This window comes from Candoia aspera, chromosome 3 (genome assembly GCF_035149785.1).
Source record: "Candoia aspera isolate rCanAsp1 chromosome 3, rCanAsp1.hap2, whole genome shotgun sequence".
NCBI lineage: Eukaryota > Metazoa > Chordata > Lepidosauria > Squamata > Boidae > Candoia > Candoia aspera.
The window spans coordinates 29,501,159-29,522,593 of NC_086155.1; the positions used below are offsets into that span (position 1 = coordinate 29,501,159).

Below are 21,435 nucleotides of genomic sequence, written 5' to 3' on the forward strand. Positions count from 1 at the left end.
AGAGAATAAAGACAGGTTTAGACAGGAAAAATGTAAAAGAAGCCATCAGAGGCAGTTACCTTTAATTCACCTTTCCTGTCAAACAGGCTCTCATATTTCCATCAAAGTAAGAAACATTTCCTGACCAGATTCTTCATGGTGTAGAGCAGCGTTTCTCAACCTTGGCAGCTTTCAGATGAGTAGATGTCAACTCCCAGAATTCCCCAACTGGGGAATTCTGGGAACTGGAGTCCACTCATCTGAAAGCTGCCAAGGTTGAGAAATGCTGGTCTAGAGACATATAAGCTGTACTGTATATTATAAAGTCAAGTTTCCTTTAAGTCAAGCTCAACGCTAGTGACTTCGTGGACCATCCATGTAGCTGTCTTCACAGCAGTGCAGAAGTAGTTTGCCATTGCCTTCTTCCAGCATGTTTCTTTAACTTCCCAGTCTAGCCAACAAGCCTTGTCTGTCATCCAAGTACTAACCAAATGTAACCTTGTTTGTTAGCTTTTTGAGCTTAGCAAAGGTTGGCAAAGTGGTGTCACCTATATGGCCATCCATTTGACAGTTAATGTTGTGGGGGAGCCACTTGGCTAATTTGCAAAAGATTAGAATGCCAAAGTTACAATTGTCTAAAATATTATGTTACACTTACTGCCAGCTTTCCACTCATTCTGATCCATTATTTATTTGGGCTTTGAATGGGGATGTGGAATCTTTTTAAGCTCAAAGTTTGCACTGCCGCCAGTCCAACTCTCTGGGGAACTTATGCCTGTTGTAGGTTCCTCCTAATCAAAGCAAAAAGCAGATTATTTGCCTCCATCTCATCCCACCCACTCCTCACCCCACCCATGTCTTAGCCTGGCTATTAAAAAGTAGCCACAGAAGATTACATGGAAGAACATTCACCATGAAAAAGACAGTAGTATGTTCTCATGTATAGATGGTACCTGGATCAGAGTCTCTCAAATAGTTCTTAAAACCTGGGTATTGTGAAAAGGAAAATACATTTCCTGACACACCTAAATCCCAACCTGTCAAGGTTTATACAGCTATGCAAGAAGGTTTAGGGAATCTTGTATCTTGTTAGCAGGCAAGATGTGATACTTTACTCTGTGGAAAAGTAAATAAATAGATTTAGAGCCTCTGAGTCTGTTCACACTGTACAGCTTCTGTTAACCATAGTTTATTCAGTTAACCCAATTTTCTGAGTTCACATGATGCACTGAACATTAAAGCTAACCACATGGATTAGGTTTATATAACATGCTAAAATGTGATTGGCTACTTTGCAGTTCACCCAGAGACTTGCTAAACTTAATGTAACTCACACAATGATCTTTTGAATTAATCACAGTGTTGAAAAGAACTTAAAGATCATGCATTAAACCTCATGCCAGTTCAGGAAATCTATTGCTTCAGCAGCTATTGTGAGTACTTCTCCAGCCTCTTTTCAGAAACCCACAATGGAGAAGAACATGATACAACCTCCAGAAGTAATCTAGTCTACCATCTACAACTGTTTCCACCTGTTTCCACAGTTTTTTTCTAAAGTTTAGTCAAAATTCCCTTTTAATTTGCACCAATGGATTCCAGTCTTATGTTCTGGAACACTAGAAAATGCATTTTATCTATTATGTACGTGACAGCCTTGGAAATGGTTACACAACAGAGGTGTTTGCAGGAGGATGGTTAAAAAGTCTGGATGGCTCTGACACATGTAAAAAAGGGTGTGGGTTCAAACATATGGCTGAAGCCCCCATCTTGACTTTTTTGGATGCCCCTGGATGCCCCTGTTACACAATTAAACTACTGTTCCTTGCTTAGATATCTGAAAGACGTTTCTTCAGACCTACTGGGGTTTATTTTTAATAGATTTGTATAAGATAACACTGACAGATTATTGCTCTAAACATGTTATGTAAGAGTAAGGTCAGCTGAACTTGGTGGAACTTCCATGCAGACATGCTAGTGCTAGTAATAGACCAATCCCATTAGTGAACACCGTGACTAGGTTTACACAACACACTTACTCAATTAACCAATTTTCTGGGTTTCCACAGCACATTGAACTATAAACTAATCTCATGAGCTCTGTTCACAAATTGCACTAGGCTAAAGTATGTGAAAACTTACAGTAGTGTGTTCAGTCAATTGTACAAGGAAAGCCATTCAGTAGATATCACAACCTGTAAATGTTGGGAAGGAATGTATCTTTCCAGCAGGTACATTTTGATTAGCTCCTGTTAAATTGTCTGATGACAGACAAATCTTCTCTTCTTTTTGTGTAGAGACCCCATCCATTTTATTACTTCTTTCTCCAACCATAGGCAGAGTTTATTTCATGCCCCAGAAAGAAGTTTTGTTTTGTTTTTTAATTTAACTAAGCTCATGTGAAAGTTTGGCTTCTGTACTTTGCAGATATGGGCATGAGATCAACATTTTAATGTTTCACCACAGTTGGTCTTAAACAGAGTGCAGTTTGGAAAACTACATATCCTCACTGTGAGAGCAGTAGGTTAAGCAAATATTGTAAATTCCCTAGTGCCTTTAATCTCTAAGGGCTGTATTTGCTGTCCAAGGAGAGAGGGATTCCCAGGTAGGAGCAAAGAATAGGCTATTGTAGAGGTAATGGAAGATTATACCTTTCTGCCACCTTGTGGCAAATGCACACAATTAAAAGGTGCTGTTCAAACAGCAGCTTTGTTCTTAAGAGTATCCAGAAGAAAGCCTTATGTTTTTAATTTACATTCAGTAAAGTATTTTGTGTTGATAATGCTTTGCAACAGGACACTTTCTTTATCACTTACTTACATTGCAACAAGCATAAATTGTATCATGTTTAGCAGTTTCATGTGTTAATGGGGCTGCCCTTGAAGACCCCACCCCACCCTGGAAGCTTCTAATTGGTCAAGCAGTGCAAGTGGTAATGGGTATGCCTTGGTATGCCCATGTAAAACCTCTGCTTCGTGAGATACACTGGCTGCCAGTTTGCTTCAAGGTGTGATTCAAGGTGCTGGACGCTACCTATAAAGCGCTACTTGAGGGACCCTCTGTATCCCATAGCATCTGCCTGGCCAATTTGATCCTGCAGGGTTGGCACACTCCGGGTTCATTCAATTAAATAATTTTATCTATTGAGACTTCAGAAGTGCGTCTTCGCTGTCGCAGCACCTGCCCATTGGAACAAGGTTCCCCCTGAGATCCGGATGGCCTCTACTCTGCTGTTGTTTAGAAGAGCCGTGGACACCTGGCTCTTCACCCAGACCTTTGACGAGGGGGAGTGAGTCCCCTCACTTCATTCCATCTGGTCTGTTGCACTTGCCATCTTTTATCTTTAATTGATTTTATTGTAATTTTTTTTTATTGTTGGGAACTGCCCAGAATTGTTGGGAGTTGGGCAGCATACACATTTAATAAATATTGAGGCTTTTTTACACCGAATCTCTGATTATCAGCCCAAATATATTACCAATGAAACCTAGTATGGCATAATGGTTAGAGTGCTGGGTCTGGTTAACAGAAAGTAAATGTAACTAGGCAAATGAGTTGGGATTACAAATCCTGGAATTCCTAGCCAGCAGAGGAGTATCCCAGGTTTGGGAAGACTGGCATATCCTCAGTGTCTGCAGTTTTAATCCAATCTCTCTCATTTCGCACATATGACATCTGCATCCATGAATAGAATTCCCGAATAATTATTGTAATTTCTCCAGAACTAAGACTAGATAAAGCAAAATTCTGAATGCCAGTTTCTCCTTCCTGGGGGTCTTTTTACATATTATTTCAATAACAAATCTGGGTTGAAACTACACTCAATAAAAAGAAGTAGCCAGCCTGCAGTAATATATGTATATTTTATGAGTGTTTTGAAACACCAGTTTACACCTTCAGTCGTTATACTTTGCTGGCATGCATTTCAATAAGACAGCCAGTTTGGTGTACTGGTTAAGGCATCAGGCTGGAAACTGGGAGACCGGGAGTCCTAGTCCCACTTTAGGCACAAAGCCAGCTGGGTGACCTTGATCCAGTCACTCTCTCTCAGCCCTTGGAAGCAGGCAATAGCAAACCATTTCTGAAAAACCTTGCCAAGAAAACTGCAGGGACTTGTCCAGGCAGCCTCTGAGAATCAGACACAATTAAACAGATAAGAAAAAAAAATCAATCATACCCTCAATAGTGTAAAAATTGTTTAGCCTCCTTAACTGCCTTTTCCCTTTGAAAGGCAGAATATTGAAAACTTAGAATAAAATCCCACATATATTCGGCAAAGAGAGAGTGATTTCTCACAGGACTTTTAGACAGAAGTTTAATCGTGCTAATTGATTTTTTTTACTTCTAACTTATTAAAGTAGTATTTACTTTTATTTTATAAACTATCCTGAAAATATTAAATCACAGTAGAATATACTTATATAATTAATAAGACTGCAGCCTATGCAAAGTCCCTTGAAGATGTGGGAAAAGTCCCTCACCGAATAAATTTGACAAAGTCTTGAGAAGCAGCAAAAATATTTTATTAACGTTCTTGCAAGGACAGACGCACAGCCAAAATAGGTACACAAAGCATGCAGTTTTATTCCCTACCCCGCACCGGCCATTAGAAGCCCTCCTCCTGTTCCCCATTGGATAGGACTTAGGAGTTTACAGCCTATCCAAAACACCTAAAATTCTGCAGGAAGTCCCGCCTTTGTTTATATCTCCCATTCCTCACTTTTTACCTCCCTCAGTCCCCTATTTATTCTTTTCCTTATAAGGCAGCTGGCCCCCTTGGAGTAAGTAGGTCAGGGTCTTGTCTGACCACAAAGTTTGCTAGAACTGGTTTTGAGCATATTTTCAGCATTGGTTAGGCAGCTTATTTCCTTTACACCTGCAAATATGGAGATACAGTCTCCTGTTCCCCTGACCACATATCCCACATCCTCAATATACTGACAAGCAAGCCTAGTTTTGCGATTTACTAGAAAGCAAGCTTAATTTGGCAATTTACTGAAAAAGCAAGTTCTTTTCTATTACAGAAATAACTATTGCAAAAACAACATTGCTATCCCCTTTTCTCACAAAGATAAGTCCTATTTCTGTTTGTGAGTTTTAGAAGGCACTCTCCCCTGTTTTTGTTCTACAGTACTTAGTTTTTAACTGGTTTTAATTATAACAGTTTTGTTTTACTTTTGTTCTTTTAATCATGTGCACCGCCCAGAGTCACATATGTAAGATGGACGGCTATATAAATTTAATAAATAAATTTATATAGGGGGATTTGATGAACATACCAAGGATGGCTGAGAGGAAGACCAGACCCCACAGCTTCACCTGGCCATCGCAGAGAGGATACAAAGCCTGTCCTTAATATTTATTTATTGCTCATATTTAGCCACCGCCCATCTCCCCCAGAAGAGGGACTCTGGGCGGTTTACAATAAAATTCCCCATAAAACATAAACATTAAAATCACATAAAACAATTATAATAAAACCCAATAAATAAATAAAATCCAAGAGAAATGTAAAATCCAGGCCGGTGGAAGGGACTCTAGGGTGCCAGCCATCCCCAAGAATGTTTATTCGCTTTCCCGCCCCCCCAGGCGAGACGGCAAAACCAAAACCAATATGGTTTATTGAGTGCAATGGCCTGCATATTTATTTAGTTATTTATCGTAAGGCAGCACATCATACATTACAAGCCTGCATATAAGGCTAAGCCACGACGAATGGGTTCACATAAAGCCACAAATACCCAATAGGGCTGATCACTCGCAGCGCCGGGTGTAGCTTTGGAAGACCGCCTTGTGGATTTGAAATTTAGGTTGGCCCCGCCCGTACCTGGGTGTCGCCCCCTAACTCGACCGAAGAGCATCCCAACAGCTCTGTAACGTTCAACCCTCGCCTCACCGCTGCACTCCCCGACCAGCCCTTCGCGCTGCTGGCGAAGTATCCCTTTTTCTTGCCGTAGTGCGCTCGGGTCACGTGACGAGAGCCACGTGGCTCGGGGCGACGTGATTAGCTGGGCCTCAGGATCGGCGCTCACGTGGGTGTGCGGTTGCCTTCCGTGCCGCGTCCGGGGCGCGTTGAGCTCGAGGTGTTGCGCGGGGGACGATGAGCGGCGGCCGGCGGAAGGAGGAGCCGCCGTCGCACCCGCACTCGCAGCAGCACCTAGTAGCGAACGGTGGGGGCGGAGTGTCGCGGGCCTCGCTGTGGAGCAAAGCCTTGCGGAGCGACTCCGCCTGGGAGGACAAGGTGAGGCCTAGACCGGGTCGCGGCACACCAGGCCGGCCGGGTCTTTCGGGAGGGCGCGCCTCGGCCTTGTGCTTGCCGGAGACGGGCTGGTTTTGTGGGGGCATTGGTGCGGGGGCGTTCGTGGTGTTCTTTGTGTGGGCTCGGGGCGAGGGGAGACTCTGCTTCGTCGGTCGGCCCTCCGAAAGGTCACAGCGCAGTCCTGCGTTGGCACAGCTCGGGAGGCAGAAAGAGAGCCTGCTGGTTTGTGCCCTGAGTTATTAGGCAGGATGGAAGATGTGGACGCTGAATTCTACCAAGGCGGTGATGTTGCCTGTCCAGAAACCGTTGGGGTTGTGTCAGCCCCTTTGCTGGCGTGAGCGGGAGTCAGTTTCCCCTCGAGGAGCAGCTCGGTAGCCTGCTGTTTCTCTTAGATTCACAAGTGATCAGCAGGTGGAGAGATTTCACCCAGCTTCGGCTGGCATGCTAGTTGTGCCCCTTTTGGGAGTGGGAAGCCCTGGCAACGGTTAGATGTGGCCTTATTATCTTGACACCGGATTGCAGCAATGTGGCCTGCTTGAGGCTGTCTTTGAAGATTATTAGGAAAGTGCAGTTGACACAGAGTGAGGCAACCCACCTGCTGGCAGATGAGAGACATTTTAGGTGGGCAACACCTATGTTCTGGGTGCTGCCTTGGCTGCCAATCTGTTTCCAAGCACAATCCAGAGTGCTGGATTTGACCTATATCACCTGTAAAGCCCCACAGGGCTTGCATCTTTGTTATTCCCAGGACCATCTTCTCCAAACAGAATCTTCCCATACTATCTGGTCAGCCTGGAAAGCAACGCACTGGGTTACCCCCTTCCTACCTGGAATGTCAGAGCAGGCTTTTTTTGTGGCCTCCACATCATTTTGGAACACACTATCCCCACCCTCAGGTCGGGATGGTCCCCAGACTTCTACAATTCAGGAAAACATGAAGGCTTTGCTCTTTCACCAGGCTTTTATAGTCTGAGGCCCTTGTTTTGTTAGGTTGTCCCTAACTAAATATTTCAACTATATTTTAATTATGCTATCTTCATGAATTATTTTTAGGATGTTTATGAGAACCAATTTGGTGTAGTGGCTAAAGTCATTGGGGTAGAGACCAAGAGACTGTGAGGCCTGGTCCTGCCTTAGGCATGAAGTCATGTGGGTAACTTTGGGCCGGACACTCTCAGCCCTAGAAAGAAGACAATGGCAAACCATTTTTTAACAATATAGGCAAGAAAATTGCATGGACTTATCCATGTAGTTACCAGGAGTCAAGACTGACTTGAAGGCATTAAAGGGGGGGGGGGTATTTATAATATTTATGTAAGCTTCCTGGAGTTTGTAGAATTGGATGAGATATATGTTACTTAAATAAAGCTAAGTTAATTCTGCATGCTTTGGTTCATTTAACCAGGAGCTAGCCTATTGTGCAAACACAGTTTTTGTGTTCTTCAGAGTGTTTCATTTTGATTTAAGCAACTAAGATTTTTAAAGCAAGGTGGGAGTTTGAAGGACAGTCTAGATACTGTTGAAGCTAAAATCTTAGATTACTCAAATTACAGTTTAGCATGATGAGTAATCCACAGCTGGTTAGGTTTACACAATACAAAGGCAAGAGCACTGCTTCACAAATTGCAGTGGCTGGGGTCACACAACACGCTAAGTGAAAACCAAACAAAGTACATTTAATTTTATTGTGATGTGTAAACTTTGCTATAGAACTTAGGTGTATATAGTATAATGGGCAGACAGAATAACCCTGAGGAACAGGAGGAGGAACTGCTACCAAGACAATGGTCAGATAAAAGAAATCTGACTCGAGCAGAACTGTAACCTGAGAAAACATCTCAGACAAGACCTACCCTAGTTCTCATGAAGATAAAGGGAGGGAATGGGGAAGTGCATCCAAACTTGCAAGATTCTGTTACCATAACTTTTTAATAAAAGTATGAGTCTGGTCTATCTTGAAGGGCTGACATACAGTCATAAAATGTGGGAAGAGAATATAGCTACTCAAATTAAGCTCCTAAAACACTACGATAGTTTCTTATAAATTCTATTTCACTATTGTGAAATAAAATATACTGGCTTGGAGTCCGTCTTTAAAACCAAACAAACTGTCCTATGGTAGAAAGTACGTTTTTCCCCCACTGTTTCATGGCAAGTGGAAATTCTTCATTCTGATCCATTTCTGTGAGTAATGGTATGTAAGTGAGAGATAAATTATCTTATACTTTTTTTTCCAAACAGAAGAATTCAGGCTGCTTGATCAGCCCATTTGCAAATCAAGTGAAATTAAAATGGCATAGAGCTTAGTGTGCTGATTTTAGCTTACAGAATCCAAGATTTAAATCCTGATTTGACCATGAAGCTGAGCAGATACCTCACTTTGAATCAGGAATCCAATCTGCCTCACAGAATTGTTGTGAGGTTAAAATGACTTATTGGAGCTCCTTGAAAGACAGGTGCTTAATAAATATGCCATAAAGGATGTAAATATACACTTTACCCTGAACCAAGGGTTTGAGATATGTTTCCAGCTAAGATTGAAATAATTGCAGGTGTCTAATTCCTGAGTCTCCTTTTAGTTTTTTAGACTGTATATCTGAGACCTTCTCTCAAAATGTTTATATAATTCTTTTGAATTACGCAGTTAAGATATCTTCAGAGCTTAGATTTGCTATTATAACAGGATCTATTCCTCTACGTGTGTTGAATGTGAATTATGGTTCCATATGAATTTGATATTGTTTCTTCTCTACAGGACGAATTTTTAGATGTCATTTACTGGTTCCGGCAGATTATTGCTGTTATTTTGGGAGTGATCTGGGGAATTGTTCCACTGAAGGGATTTGTGGGTATAGCAATGTAAGTTTATTTCTTCTTGCATGTTGTTAAAGACTGAAATATTGATGAAGTTGGCTGCGTTGCATTAAATAAAAAAAATAGGTTAACGAAACACGTCATCTATTTGTCTGAAATTATTTGTCTAGAAGCTTACAATGCATTATTTATCACTGAAACCTAAATTTATGGCTCTGCTGAAAAATTATATAGATGTCTAACAATATGAATACATTTTCTAGCTCTGACAAGAGATGATAAAAGGAACCTATCTTAATTACTGTTAGTAGTTAAAGCACCGTGAGGCATTTTTGCAGTTGCATGTTTTCCTTAAATGACACAGATTTTAAATGGTTTGTTTGTCTGATAGGAAAATGAAATACTTCCAGTTACTGCTTCTAAATCTATTTATAGACTTACTTATCTGCTTCTGGCTTAACTTTATTTACTGGGTTATGATAGGAAGAAGAATGAATATCATCCTTTCTTGAATGGAGGCGTTCAAGCTGATTGGTCAGCCCAGGTTTTTACAAAGGCAGGGTAGGGTAGAGGGTGATCTTTGCAGAATTTTGGGGGTTGAAATTCATCTGCAATTAACACAGAGCAGCAAGAAGATCACTAGGATCTTTGACTCTGCATGTGTACTAGAAATTCCATTTCTAGTTTCTTTCTGGTTTTAGTGCCACCTATTGCTTTTAGAGCTTTAAAATAGGATATCTCTTCAGTATCTACTGTCCTCTGTTTTTCAAATTTTACACTGTTAAAGGTTTAATGCATGGTGCATTCAGGGTTCTTGTTTAAGGCAGGCTTTTGAAGGGACACAATCTGTACCACTAAATATATTTAATTTTATTTGGGAAAGACTGATAACAATAAATAGTATCTTAATTACTATTTACTATTTTACTATACTGTAATAGTAAATAGACTATGTACTATTTTACTATAAAAATAGTAAATTACTATTTACTATATAATCTTGACATCTGAGCCTTGTTATCTGGGAGGAATTTGAGCCGGTTGCTCTTGAGGAAGTGGACAGGGTCCTTGGGGCTGTGAGCCCGGCTACCTGCATTCTGGACCAATGCCCCTGCTAGTTGGTTAAGCCCTTCTGGGAGGTGATCTGTGGTTGAGTCCAAGTGGTGATTAATGCCTCTTTGCAGAAGGGGATGGTACTGCCTGCCCTGAAGGAGGCGGTGGTGTGCCCGCTTCTCAAGAGGCCCTCCTTGGACCCAACAGACAACTTTTGCCCAGTCTCCAATCTCCCCTTTTTAGGGAAGGTTGTTGAGAGGGTGATTGGTGCACAGCTACAAAGGGCCCTGGATGAAGTGGATTATCTGGACTCTTCAGTCTGGGTTCAGGCCAGGGCACAGCCCTGAAACGGCATTGGTTGTACTTGTTGATGACCTTTGGAGGGCTCAGGATGGGGGTGGTGCCACCATTCTTGCCCTCCTGGCCCTCTCAGTGGCTTTCTGTACCATCAACCATGGTATCCTTTTGGACCAGCTTTGGGGGTTGGGAATGGGGGCCATTGCATTACAGTAGCTCTCCTCCTTCCTCTGTGGCTGGTTCCAGTTGGTGTTGGTGAGGGAGGAGATGTCAAGCCCTAGGCCCTGCAATGTGAGGTGCCTCAAGGCTCGAGCCTTTCACTTCTTGGGAAGGTCATCCATTGGTATGGGGTGCAGTATCACCAGTATGCTTATGATACCCAGTTATATATCTCCACCCTATCTGGACAGGTAATGCTGTGGCAGTGATGGCCGAGTGCCTGGAGGCTCTAAGGTTCTGGATGGGGAGGAACCGGCTTCGACTCAACCCTGAAAAGATGGAGTAGCTCTGGGTTTTTGGCCCCCAAGGCCCAGATGATATTTCATCTCTGACTTTGGATGGGTGGCACTCCCCAGGCTGAGTTGGTGCACAGTTTGGGGGTCCCCCTATACTCACGGCTCCTCGAGGAGTGGGTGGCAGCCGTGGCTGGGGGGCCCTTTGCACAGATTCCTCTGGTGCACCAATTGCACCCTGTCCTGGACTAGGAGGCCCTACTCACAGTCACTCATGCCATGGTCACTTCCTGTTTGGATTACCGCAATGCAGTCTACATGGGGCTGCCCCTGAAGACCACCCGGAAGCTTCAACTGGTCTAGAATGCGGCGGCATGTGCAGTGATGGGTGCCCCTAGGTTTACCCACATAACACCTCTGTTGCATGAGCTGCATTGGCTCTCAGTTTCCTTCCAGGTGCAATTCAAGGTTCTGTTTTTACCTTTAAAGCCCTCCATGGCACAGGGCCAGGTTATCTGCGAAACCGCCTCTCCCTAAGGACTTATACCCATCCTACCAGATCAGATAGGGTGGGAATGCTCCTAGTCCCTTCTCTTAAAAAATGCATCTTATGGGATCTAGGAAGGGTGCCTTTTCTGTCACAGCCCCTGCCCTATGGAGCACCCTTCCCCTTGGGGTTTGGCAGGCCTCTACCCTCCTAGCCTTCTGAAAAGCACCGAAGACCTGGCTTTTCCTCCAAGTGCTGGGATAGGGTGAGAAACGAGAGGATTTAACAACAGACTGCATGTGGAAGACTATATTTGGTGCCAGGTTTTTAATGTGTATGGTTTTAATAGATGTATATATTATGTTGTTTTATTATTGATGTTGTTTTAGTTGTTGGTTGGGGGCCACTCAGAGTTCAATATAAGATGGGAGCTATATAAATGTTTTAAATAAATGAATAAATCTCTAGTAGCACCACAGTGGGCAATGGGGGAGCATGCATTTGGGGCTTTATTGGGTTGAATAAAGATTATTTTATTAGATTGAGTTTAAAAGAATGGGTAATAATAAGGAAAGTATTTTTGTTTCTCCTTGAAATTCATTAAGTTGAAGTTATTGTTCTTCCCTTGTTAAATAGTTATTAGCCTAATACACTGTGTACTCAGAAGTAGCCCTACCACAAAGAGGGGCAACGGTAATTACCTTGTCAGCATATATGGAGTGGGAATATTAAAGAGAAAAAGATGGCAGCTAACCCATGAATCACACTCAGCAAGTTCTCCTGCAAATGCTCCATTAAAATGAATAGGAGCTGCTGTTAATTTCAGCAAAGCTCAAACAAGAAAGCTCTTCGAACATACTTGATATCTTCACATTGTAAGTTGAATGATGATGTCCAACCTCTCTCTCTTTCTCCCTCCTCCAGATTCTGTCTCATAAATGCTGGAGTCCTGTACCTCTATTTTAGCAGTTATCAGCAAATAGATGAAGAAGAGTATGGTGGAACATGGGAACTAACAAAGGAAGGTTTCATGACATCTTTTGCTTTGTTTTTGGTAATTTATGTTATTTGTTCATAGACTGCTGACAGTATGCACAGCATAAAACAAGAGGCAGATCACCCCAAGAAACCTTAAAATCTTGCAACTAGTGGGAAAAGAAATTGAGGAGAGGAGATGAAATTAAGAAATGTAGGTGACATATGGGTAAAATTACGGATATTCTTTCCCCTGCTAAGAATTTAAAAGGCAAATTTATAGGTTTTAGAAAACAGTTAGAATCCAGCATCACATGAGCCAAGCTCCCAGTTACAAAATAGCATTTTTTTTCTTCCCTCCAGCCCAAAATTACCCTTCAAAAGTGCTCCTAATGTTCTAGGTCATATTTAGAGGATGGGAACTATAGAGAAAAGGGGAATCTGTTCTGCTATGGCTGTTGTGTTGTTGGTGAATTAATCCAAAGTACTTAATGGTAAAACCTTTCATTATCTCTGCTAATTTGTACTGAAAAGTATATGTGTCTGTGCACGTATGAGTGTAGTGAAAGCTTGCTTATCTGCCCTCTGTTCCAGCAAGCAGTGTAATATCTGCCCATGTATAACCAAACTTTTGACTAAGTCTTCTCTCTGATATTTTTATATGCAAGCTATAACGTTTAATGGGGCATATTATAAATGCCACTGTTAATCTGCAGTCTAAAGTAATACAGAGAAAGAAAAGTGTTGGCAGTGATTCTGTTTAGGGTATAAATTGACCTAAATAGTTGTGGTAAGAAGATAGCACCTACATTCTTTCTCAAACATGTACAGAGCTTCTGGGTGGGTAACAAAGATTTCGATTGCAGATGTTTACTCTTTATACATAAAGTATCCAGTTTCTAGCATTGTATCTTTGGTTGTCTCCAAGTTCTTGTACATAAATATAAGAAAAATAATGGGGGAGCACAGTTCTCAAAAGGGGTGCAAAAGTATTTTGATTTTGAAATATTTTAAGCCCATTCTACTTTCATAATTGTTCCACACTTAGCAAAGCATTCTGACCCCCAGATGAATCATTCCAACAGCTAAAAGGTCAGAATGGTCTATTTTAAAGTCAAAGTATTCAAGAAAGTTTAGAAGAGCGTAGGACAGGAATGAGATGTTTCAGAGTCAGAACATTTTGACCTTGAGACAATTTTTACACTTTCCTGCTAGCACTAAAAAGCATTGCAGTTTTCTGACATTAGTCCTAAAGTTTCTTTCTGGTCCTTTATTGTAGTAATGTTAATGGTGCAATCTTATCCAGAAAGAGGAAAGCAAAATACATTCATGCTTGCAATTTGGTAAAGTTCAGAGTCTTTTCTGATTTGTTCTTATCTGTGCTTCATTTCAGGTTGTCTGGATAATCTTCTACACTGCCATCCATTATGATTGACAAACTCAGCCAAATCAATTGTCTTAATTGAAGAACACTTTAAGAAACACCTTTGGCCTGTAGGGAGGTAGAATAAGCCAGTTTTTATACCCATGGTCCAAGGAGATGCAACATGTCTTATGGATTCTAAGAAGAAAAGTTTGATCACTCTTATTTTAAAAAGTCGTTGCTTTTCCAGAACTTAAAAAAAGCCATTACAATGTTTTGCAGACAGCACAAGACTTTTCAACCTTTCAGCCCTCTTGGTGACTTTATCCAGTATGGCGATGACAAATCTTTATGTCCTAAAAGGGTGATTCTGTTAATTAATTTGCACCGATTATCTTGTTCTCTTTGAGATCTATTCAGATTGTGACTTGTCTTCCATTCGTAAGACATACTAAAATGGTAGCCATCATGAAGCATATGGCAGGAGGAGAACTCTGCTGAATGTATTGTAGAGCATAGATTTTAATGATTCTCTTAGCTTCTTTTAAGAAAATTAAAGCTCTGATCTGATTGTATTAAGTACTAATGTCTTTAAATGGTTCATCCAGGGTTTTAAAATTGTGATTGCTTAACAATGTAATAAGCATAATCTTCAGATGGTTTCCTAATATTTTGGGATTTTAACTCTTTATTGAGAAGTGCAAGGCTTTCCTAGCTTGATTAGGGAACTTTCCAAAACAGTTGCAGTGATTTAGGAACATCTTAATATATTGGTTAGCTAACCAATTCAGTTTCCAGAACCTACCTCAGAGTCCAGTGATCTAAATGCACAAAATAACAGATGCTTCAGAATTCAATTACTTTGGGATTGTTAAAGGTTTTTGAAGCTGAAACATAACAACAGAATAATTAAGGCAGCTAATGTCTTGGACGTAGAACTAATTTCCAGATAGGAGTAGATTGAACTTCAATGTTGATCTTTATGATTATTAAAAATACCAGAATGAAAACAATGCTACTAATTGTATACTAATTAGACTACTTATGAGTTTTAATTCAAATGTCTCAATCATTTTTAAGATATAAACTCCTGTCTATATGAGTATTTAATTATTTCAAGAAGAGGCTATTTCCTATCTTAAGTTAATGTAAATAGACAGAAAATGGAGTTGTTCATTGACTGCCTTACAGTGAGAATCTGTTTCGAGTCCTAATATGCTGTGGATAAATTTCCAGTTCTTCGTACTCCTCTTTTGAACTCTAACTTTGCATACTTGATTTCACAAGTAGCTTTCCATGTATTCTCTTTCAGCATTGTCAGGTCTGTCTTCCTTTTTCTGTTCCATTCTGTTCAGTTTTAACATCAGGGAAGAATTTAGCCATAGGAGATGAAAGGCGAAACTACTAAAGGTAGGAGAGCCTTAGCAGAGGTTTCTCTTGCAGTTCTTCATTGCCAACTTATTAAGTGTTCTCTCCTTCAGTTTGAGGAGATACTTAGACATTTTGGTATTTGCTAACTTTAAGCTGCATTTCTCAATCAGCAGCAGGGTTTTTTTTTCCCCAAAGCTTGAGTCATCCACCAAATAAGTAAATCATTTTATACATGGAAGATCACTAATAAAGATCACTTTAAATAGCTGGTGTAATGGTTTTCTTTAATTGGTATTGCCATTCTTTTATTTCAGATAGTATTAAATCTTTTGTGCTCTTAAAAGCTTTGGCCCTTAAAGTAGATGGATATTTGCTTTTAAAGAAGACGACTGCGTGGTAGCCTTTTGTTAAGAGATCTGGCCATAAATATGCGTGCTAGTATTGGAGGATCATCTTGGTGTGCCTTTTGCTTTGGAGGTAGTATCGTAGATCTTAAAATCCATAAAAAGAGTTATTCTTCCGAAGTCACATAAGAGATTCTCTTGGGGTCCCATAAACTTGCATTCAGTGTTGGGGTGGAGGAGGAGTTGGAACTAGAGATTTCATCTTTGAAGATGTTCTCCCCCCACACTCACACACACATTAGCAGACATGCTATTTGATCCAAATAATTGTTTCCTGTGCTAAGTTCTGGATTTAGCCTGCCGTGTTTCCATCACTTAGTTTCTGCAAAACATTTCACAGATCAGAGATTAGGGGCTGACTTTGCACACCCACTTGACATGTTTTGGGATGTCAGTCATAGTTGTACTATGGTCAGTTATACGATACAGAGAAAAATATCTAGGCAGAAGCATCTTAGCTGTGTAGCAAACATTTATTCAAGAACTTGTGTAAAAGAGTTCTCCCATATAACCAACACTTCGGTAAAATAACAGCCAAAAACATTATCAGCTGTTTGGATGAAACACACAGCCCAACAAGCTGCCACTAAAACATGGGAGTCTCAGCAGTATGCAACATCAAAGAAAATCCTTCACTTTCTATATGGATATTTGTGTCTATTCAGCATGCTCATGGGATTCAATTGTTGTTTCCAAGACCTGCTTTCAGTGACCACTGGTAGTCTGAAGTAAAGCCAAGTCTTTGCTGTTTTTCTTTTCAAGCCAACTGACAGTATGTATTACAGTTAATTGAACCCAATCTTTTGGAGGCTGTATGTTTTCATACTAAGGATACTGTGATTATCCTTATTTCTGATATAATGTTCTGTATATTTTTTGCAGGGAACTCTTCATCTGTAGCAGACCACTGTCATTTTGTGGTCTGTCTGAAGTATTTCCTTTTGGATTTTTCTTTTTTAACTAATTTGTAGGCTGTTGTATTACCATGATCTCAGCAGCTCTGTAATTATTTCCTTGCACATTGAATGACTTCATTTTAATACGTAAAGTTAAAAAAAAGATTTTTCATCATAAAATTAAAGATTAAATGTTAAAAGAGATTTTATCTCTTTTTTAATAATAATTTTGATGTCTATTTCCTGTGAGATTCTTGAATCTCCCACAAGAGGGTAGGAAGAGCTGAATCCTCTAATCACAATACTTTAGTTACATAGCCAGGTGGTTGCACTATCAACATCATTTCAGTTTTTGCATTTGCACATTTTAATTGCCAGAAAGGTTGCACAGAGTGTGAGAATCCTACCTCTGCAAGACATGGGTTAGGGGATAGACACCAAGTGAGATGTCTTCTTGATCATAGCTATTGGCAGCAGGAACTACCAAGGCAGAAACCAGAACTAGGGTGTGAAGACCCAGAGGGTTTCCGAGAGAGGAGGTTTTTGACCTTTAGCCTTACACCCTGTAGGTATCAGCCTTGCTATGCTACAGTTAAAGAAATCATGACTTAGCACATTGAGTGAACCTGGTCAATAAGGAATGGGGAACCTGATGCTCCCTAGATATTACTGCAGTTCTAGGGCTTAAGTCCAGCATAAAAAAGGCAAGGACTAAAACCCCTTCAAAAAGTCCTAACATTTGAGAAATACAGAGGCACTTACTGTCTGAAGTGCTCTACAATTTCTTGCCTCAGAAGTTGCTGTGCCATTGTATCCTGTGTCTCAGTTGTATAGAGAATGCTATCCAAGGAAGAAGAGAAACTGAATAAACTGTATTTAAAAAGCATAAATACACAAGTATGTACATTGAAATATGAAGGAAATGCAGTCCTTTTGTACAACATGAATATAGATAACCTTAGAAAATTAGAAATACTTAATTTTCTTCAATTGTCTGATACTGGGGGCTGGTTTCCAACCCAGGTATTTTTTGTTGTGATTTTAAATTAAAAATCCATAGCATTTGCCAGATTGAAACTATGGACGAACAGAGGGGCAAGGTCATATCCCCAACACTGGAAGTGTTTAAAAAATCCTTTACAGTATATTCTTCAAAGAATCCAGCAGTGCTATAAATGCGCTGTGATTTTTACTTGTATTTTTAAAAACACAACAGACTTTCAGACACTTTTTGAAGTTTAGAAAGTAGGTGTAACCCAGTTTGCCCCAGCCACATTTCCCCTCCACTGGGGAAAGGCAAACATTAGCTGAACTTGTTTCCAGATGGTGTTTCTCTCACCATGGATCCATCATGAATTCACTGGCCAAAAATCTCAAATTCCATCCCAGACAGGATTCATGGCAAAATTCTTTTTAATCCCAACTCAGCAGTAATTCCTCCTTGCAGCTGCTTATTGATATTTCCATTGTATTTAGTGAATTTCCAGGAGCTGGAGGAAGTATATATTGCAAAAGAACAAAGCTCTGCCATTAGAAAAGGCAGCTTAGCTCCTTAAAGTAACAGGGAAAAGCCTTTGTACAGTATACTATTACTGAAGCATGATACAAATGAGAAAGAATGCAGAACTACAGTTTATCCAGAGCAAACCTGAAAAGTGTAGTATCTAGATAGCAAGAGTTGCAAAATCCCTGGATGTCTTTCATGGCGCCTTCTATCTTCGGCAGAACTTCACATTCCCATGATTCCTCCACGATTCCTCCACATCACCTGCTCCCAACTGCCAGTTCAGATATCTGACCCCTGGAAGTCTATTTTGGGGTTATATTAGATGATGGCTCAATCATTATTCCTACATTTGTTGCAACATCCAGATATCTAATCCAACTAATTAATAAGATCCAGACCTCTTTTTAAAAAATAAATGCCTAATGACTTAGTAGTATGATACATATTTGGAGACTGAGATCTTATAAACCAGGAGTAGTGTCCATGGGCATTCGCCTGGAAAAGGATCTGTTTCCCCATCCTAATTTCTGAGAACGCTGATGTACATTGAATTTAAAAGTGGAATAGAAATGTTTGCCAGTAAGGTAAGTAAAGCTATTTTTAAAAATCTGAACAAAAGAGGATTCTGGGTCTTCACACCCTGGTTCTGCCTCCTGCTTTGGCTAGCAGCTTGGTAGTTCCTGCTGCCAATAGCTATGATGAGGTAAAAAATGAATCTGGAATGGTTGAAGGCAGTAATAGCCTTGTCCAGAGAAGAATCACACCCAGTTGAACTAATTTTACTTTATTGTAAGGTTACAATACACTCTGCGCCTTGTGTGGCGCAGAGCGGTAGGCGGCAGTATTGCAACCAAAACTCTCCCCACAACCCGAGTTCAACCCCAGTGGAAGCTGCATCCTCGGGTAGCCGGCTCAGGTCGACTCAGCCTTCCATCCTTCCGAGGTCGGTAAAAGGAGAACCCAGCTTGCTGGGGAAGGTGACGACTGGGGAAGGCAATGGCAAACCACCCCGCTATAGTTTGCTGAGAAAACGTTGCGAAAGCAGCATCCCCCCAAAGGGTCAGACATGACTCAGTGCTTGCACAGGGGACCTTTCACACAAGGTTACATTAATGGAATCTTGCAAGTCTGAAAGTACATTTCCTCTCCATCACCTTTACAACCCAAGAAACTAGGGAGGGTCCCTTCTGAGTTGTTTGCCACACCCACATCCCTGCTGTGGGCTAAGCTGCCTCTTACCCAATTGTTGCCAAGGCTGTGGCTCTTCTCCATCTCCCAAAGTTAATTCCCACATACCATTACACATAACTTGTATTCTGCTTTTCCTCTCTTTCTTCCGTATGTATGTGTGTGTGTATTTATTATCTTGTCACATTCCCAAAAGAGACTCAGTGGCAAATAATTGATATGACCTCAAATGACAACTAAAGCAAATCATACAGATAAAGCTACTTTTGCTGTAACTACACAAGCTATCAGTCCTTTAAGGTAAGCCAGGTTTACGATAGCACAAAGATTACAAGAATATTTTATTGGTTATTGTTTTAGGGTGTAGTAACGGAATCTTGAAAGCCTGCCGCAGTGTCCCTCTGCCTCTTCTTACACCAAACAGACTCAATGAGGTGTTAGTTTTGAATCTTATACCTTCTTCTTTTTCAGGACTGAATTTTCTCTGATTAGTCTTAACTGTTCCTGCATCCCTTCTTCAAGGTTGTCTCTGCATTCTTCTTACACCATTAGCGTAGTTACTAGAGGTAACAATATTTTATGAATGGCAATGAACCACTGCACATTTCAAGTATGACATACTGAGATAGTGGTCCTTTTAAACAGCACAATGTTACTGCTTGGGACAATCACATGTCTGAATCCCTTTCACTATGGCTACATCAACACAAGGCAGGCCGTACATATAGAAAGACAGTATTGCTAAAGCTGATAAAGCTAATTGATCCCTAGGGTGAGAGGTCACTAGGGATCTCCCTGGGAGATCATGATATATTTTAAAAATTATTTCAAATTCAGGCAACTTCACATTAAAGAGGTAAGTTTCTTTATGTTTAGTTTAAGAACACTGTTAATGCATATATACAGGCCTACACGTGAAACGAATATAATAATTTTGTAACTTCTGGCCTATATTTGAGCCTGAATGCGCAGGGGTTCCCCCAGCCTGAAAAATATTTCAAGGGCTCCTCCAGGGTCAAAAGGTTGAGAAAGGCTGGATTAGACAGTAGGGTGGTGTAGCAGTCTGGTTTTGATTGTACAAAGGTTCCGTGGAGCCTGTAGGAGTGTGAAGCTTGTTTTAGGCTCCACAGGACAGCTCTACATCCCACACTTCAAACAAGTAAGAAATTGTGGCTTCAGTTATTAGCAATCTAAGAGGGTTTGATGGCTACAAGAGAGAGGCTACAGTGTGGAAAGGAGAGATCCTGCTCCTTGTCCACTTTCTGCCTTGGGAGTTTGCAGGGTAACTCTGGCCAAGCAGTATCTCTTGAGCCAACCTCCCTTACAGGGGTGTTGTGGGGAAAAAGAGGAGGGAGTGCTATGTCCACTGCCTTGACCTTCTGAATGAAAGGTGGGATAGAAATCTAATCAGCTGAAGGGCGGCACAGTTGCTATGATGGTACAGATATTTGCCATCCCCGCCACCCCTTCCCTTCTGGAGAGGCCCCACAGCGCGAGGGACGGATCCAGGGCGCACAGTCCGCCCCGCCACCGGCCGACCGGCTCGGCCAACGAGTCCCGCGTCCCAAACTCCGCCCCGCGCGCCTCCGCTGCCTCCCCAGGCACTCGCGCGGCTCCCCTCCTCGAGAGCGAGGCCGGCCTCCCCCGGCAGTCATTTCCGGAGCAGGAGCCAGGGCTGAGCCGGCCAACCAGCGCGCCTGCCTGGCCGGGGAGGCGCTAGCAGGATGGCGGCGGCTTCGGCCACGGCTGCAGGTGCCGCCGAGAAGGAGGCGAGCCAGGAGAGCAGCTTGGGCGCCTACTCGCCCGTGGATTATATGAGCATCACCAGCTTCCCCCGCTTGCCCGAAGAGGAGGCGGGCAACGCCACCGCCCCCGAGAGCTGCCTGCGCTCCAGGAAGGAGGAGGATGCGTTCCTGGGAGAGCAGGACACCGGTGAGCGCGGAAGCGGAGGGCTAGCCCGCTTGCTCGCCGGGCCTCTCCATCCGATCAGCCGGCCAGCGGAACCTTCACGACCATCCTCCATCCTCCTCCTCCCCTTCACCTCCGCGGCCTCCATCCCATCCCCATCGGACCGGCTCCTCCGGGACTGGCTCCCGTCCTACCCTTCGCCCCTTCCCCGCATCTCTCCTCGGGCGGGCGAAGGGCAGGACGGGAGGGAGCTTCTGCGTCATCCCTTCCTTCCCCCCAGAAGCGTCTGGCATCGGCCCAGCGGTGCAGCCGTCCCGCATCCTTCGCCGCTCTGCCTCTGCCCTCCCCGCCTCTCCTGCCTGCCCTCCCCCTGACGTCCCAGCCAGGATTCTCCAGCCCTCGATCTCCCACGCTCTGCAGCCATCTTTTCCCTTTGGTCTCCTCTCTCCTCCCCCTGGTGCAGCGCGATGGGGCTGTGGGAGCGC

The 21,435-nt window shown here is 42.2% G+C and overlaps 2 protein-coding genes across 3 annotated transcripts in view; both read left to right on the forward strand.

Annotated features, from left to right (window-relative positions):
• The first annotated feature begins 5,982 nt into the window (after nucleotides 1–5,982).
• Nucleotides 5,983–15,310, forward strand: RAB5IF (RAB5 interacting factor). 2 transcript variants are annotated; one of them, XM_063297204.1, is made up of 4 exons: nucleotides 5,983–6,217; nucleotides 8,991–9,094; nucleotides 12,263–12,392; nucleotides 13,670–15,310. In XM_063297204.1, the coding sequence occupies exons 1-4, from the start codon at nucleotides 6,077–6,079 to the stop codon at nucleotides 13,742–13,744; spliced, it is 450 nt and encodes a 149-aa protein (XP_063153274.1). In that variant the 5' UTR covers nucleotides 5,983–6,076; the 3' UTR covers nucleotides 13,745–15,310. The 2 variants fall into 2 exon arrangements, with proteins under 2 accessions (XP_063153274.1, XP_063153273.1); XM_063297203.1 differs by having other exon boundaries at nucleotides 5,989–6,217; nucleotides 13,707–15,310.
• Nucleotides 15,311–20,713: 5,403 nt separating this feature from the next.
• GGT7 (gamma-glutamyltransferase 7) overlaps nucleotides 20,714–21,435 on the forward strand; it is a 32,480-nt gene continuing 31,758 nt past the window's right edge. Inside the window, exon 1 of the mRNA XM_063297205.1 lies at nucleotides 20,714–20,974. Coding sequence (XP_063153275.1) covers nucleotides 20,767–20,974 — 208 coding nt within the window. The 5' untranslated portion in view covers nucleotides 20,714–20,766. The remainder of the gene's footprint in view (nucleotides 20,975–21,435) is intronic.

Bases quoted from the DNA above. Each gene is read 5' to 3' on its own strand.
- RAB5IF (XM_063297204.1), top strand. From the start codon at position 6,077: ATGAGCGGCGGCCGGCGGAAGGAGGAGCCGCCGTCGCACCCGCACTCG. The intron at 6,218-8,990 runs GTGAGGCCTAGA...TCTTCTCTACAG, and splicing joins ACTCCGCCTGGGAGGACAAG to GACGAATTTTTAGATGTCAT. The intron at 9,095-12,262 runs GTAAGTTTATTT...TCCCTCCTCCAG, and splicing joins GGATTTGTGGGTATAGCAAT to ATTCTGTCTCATAAATGCTG.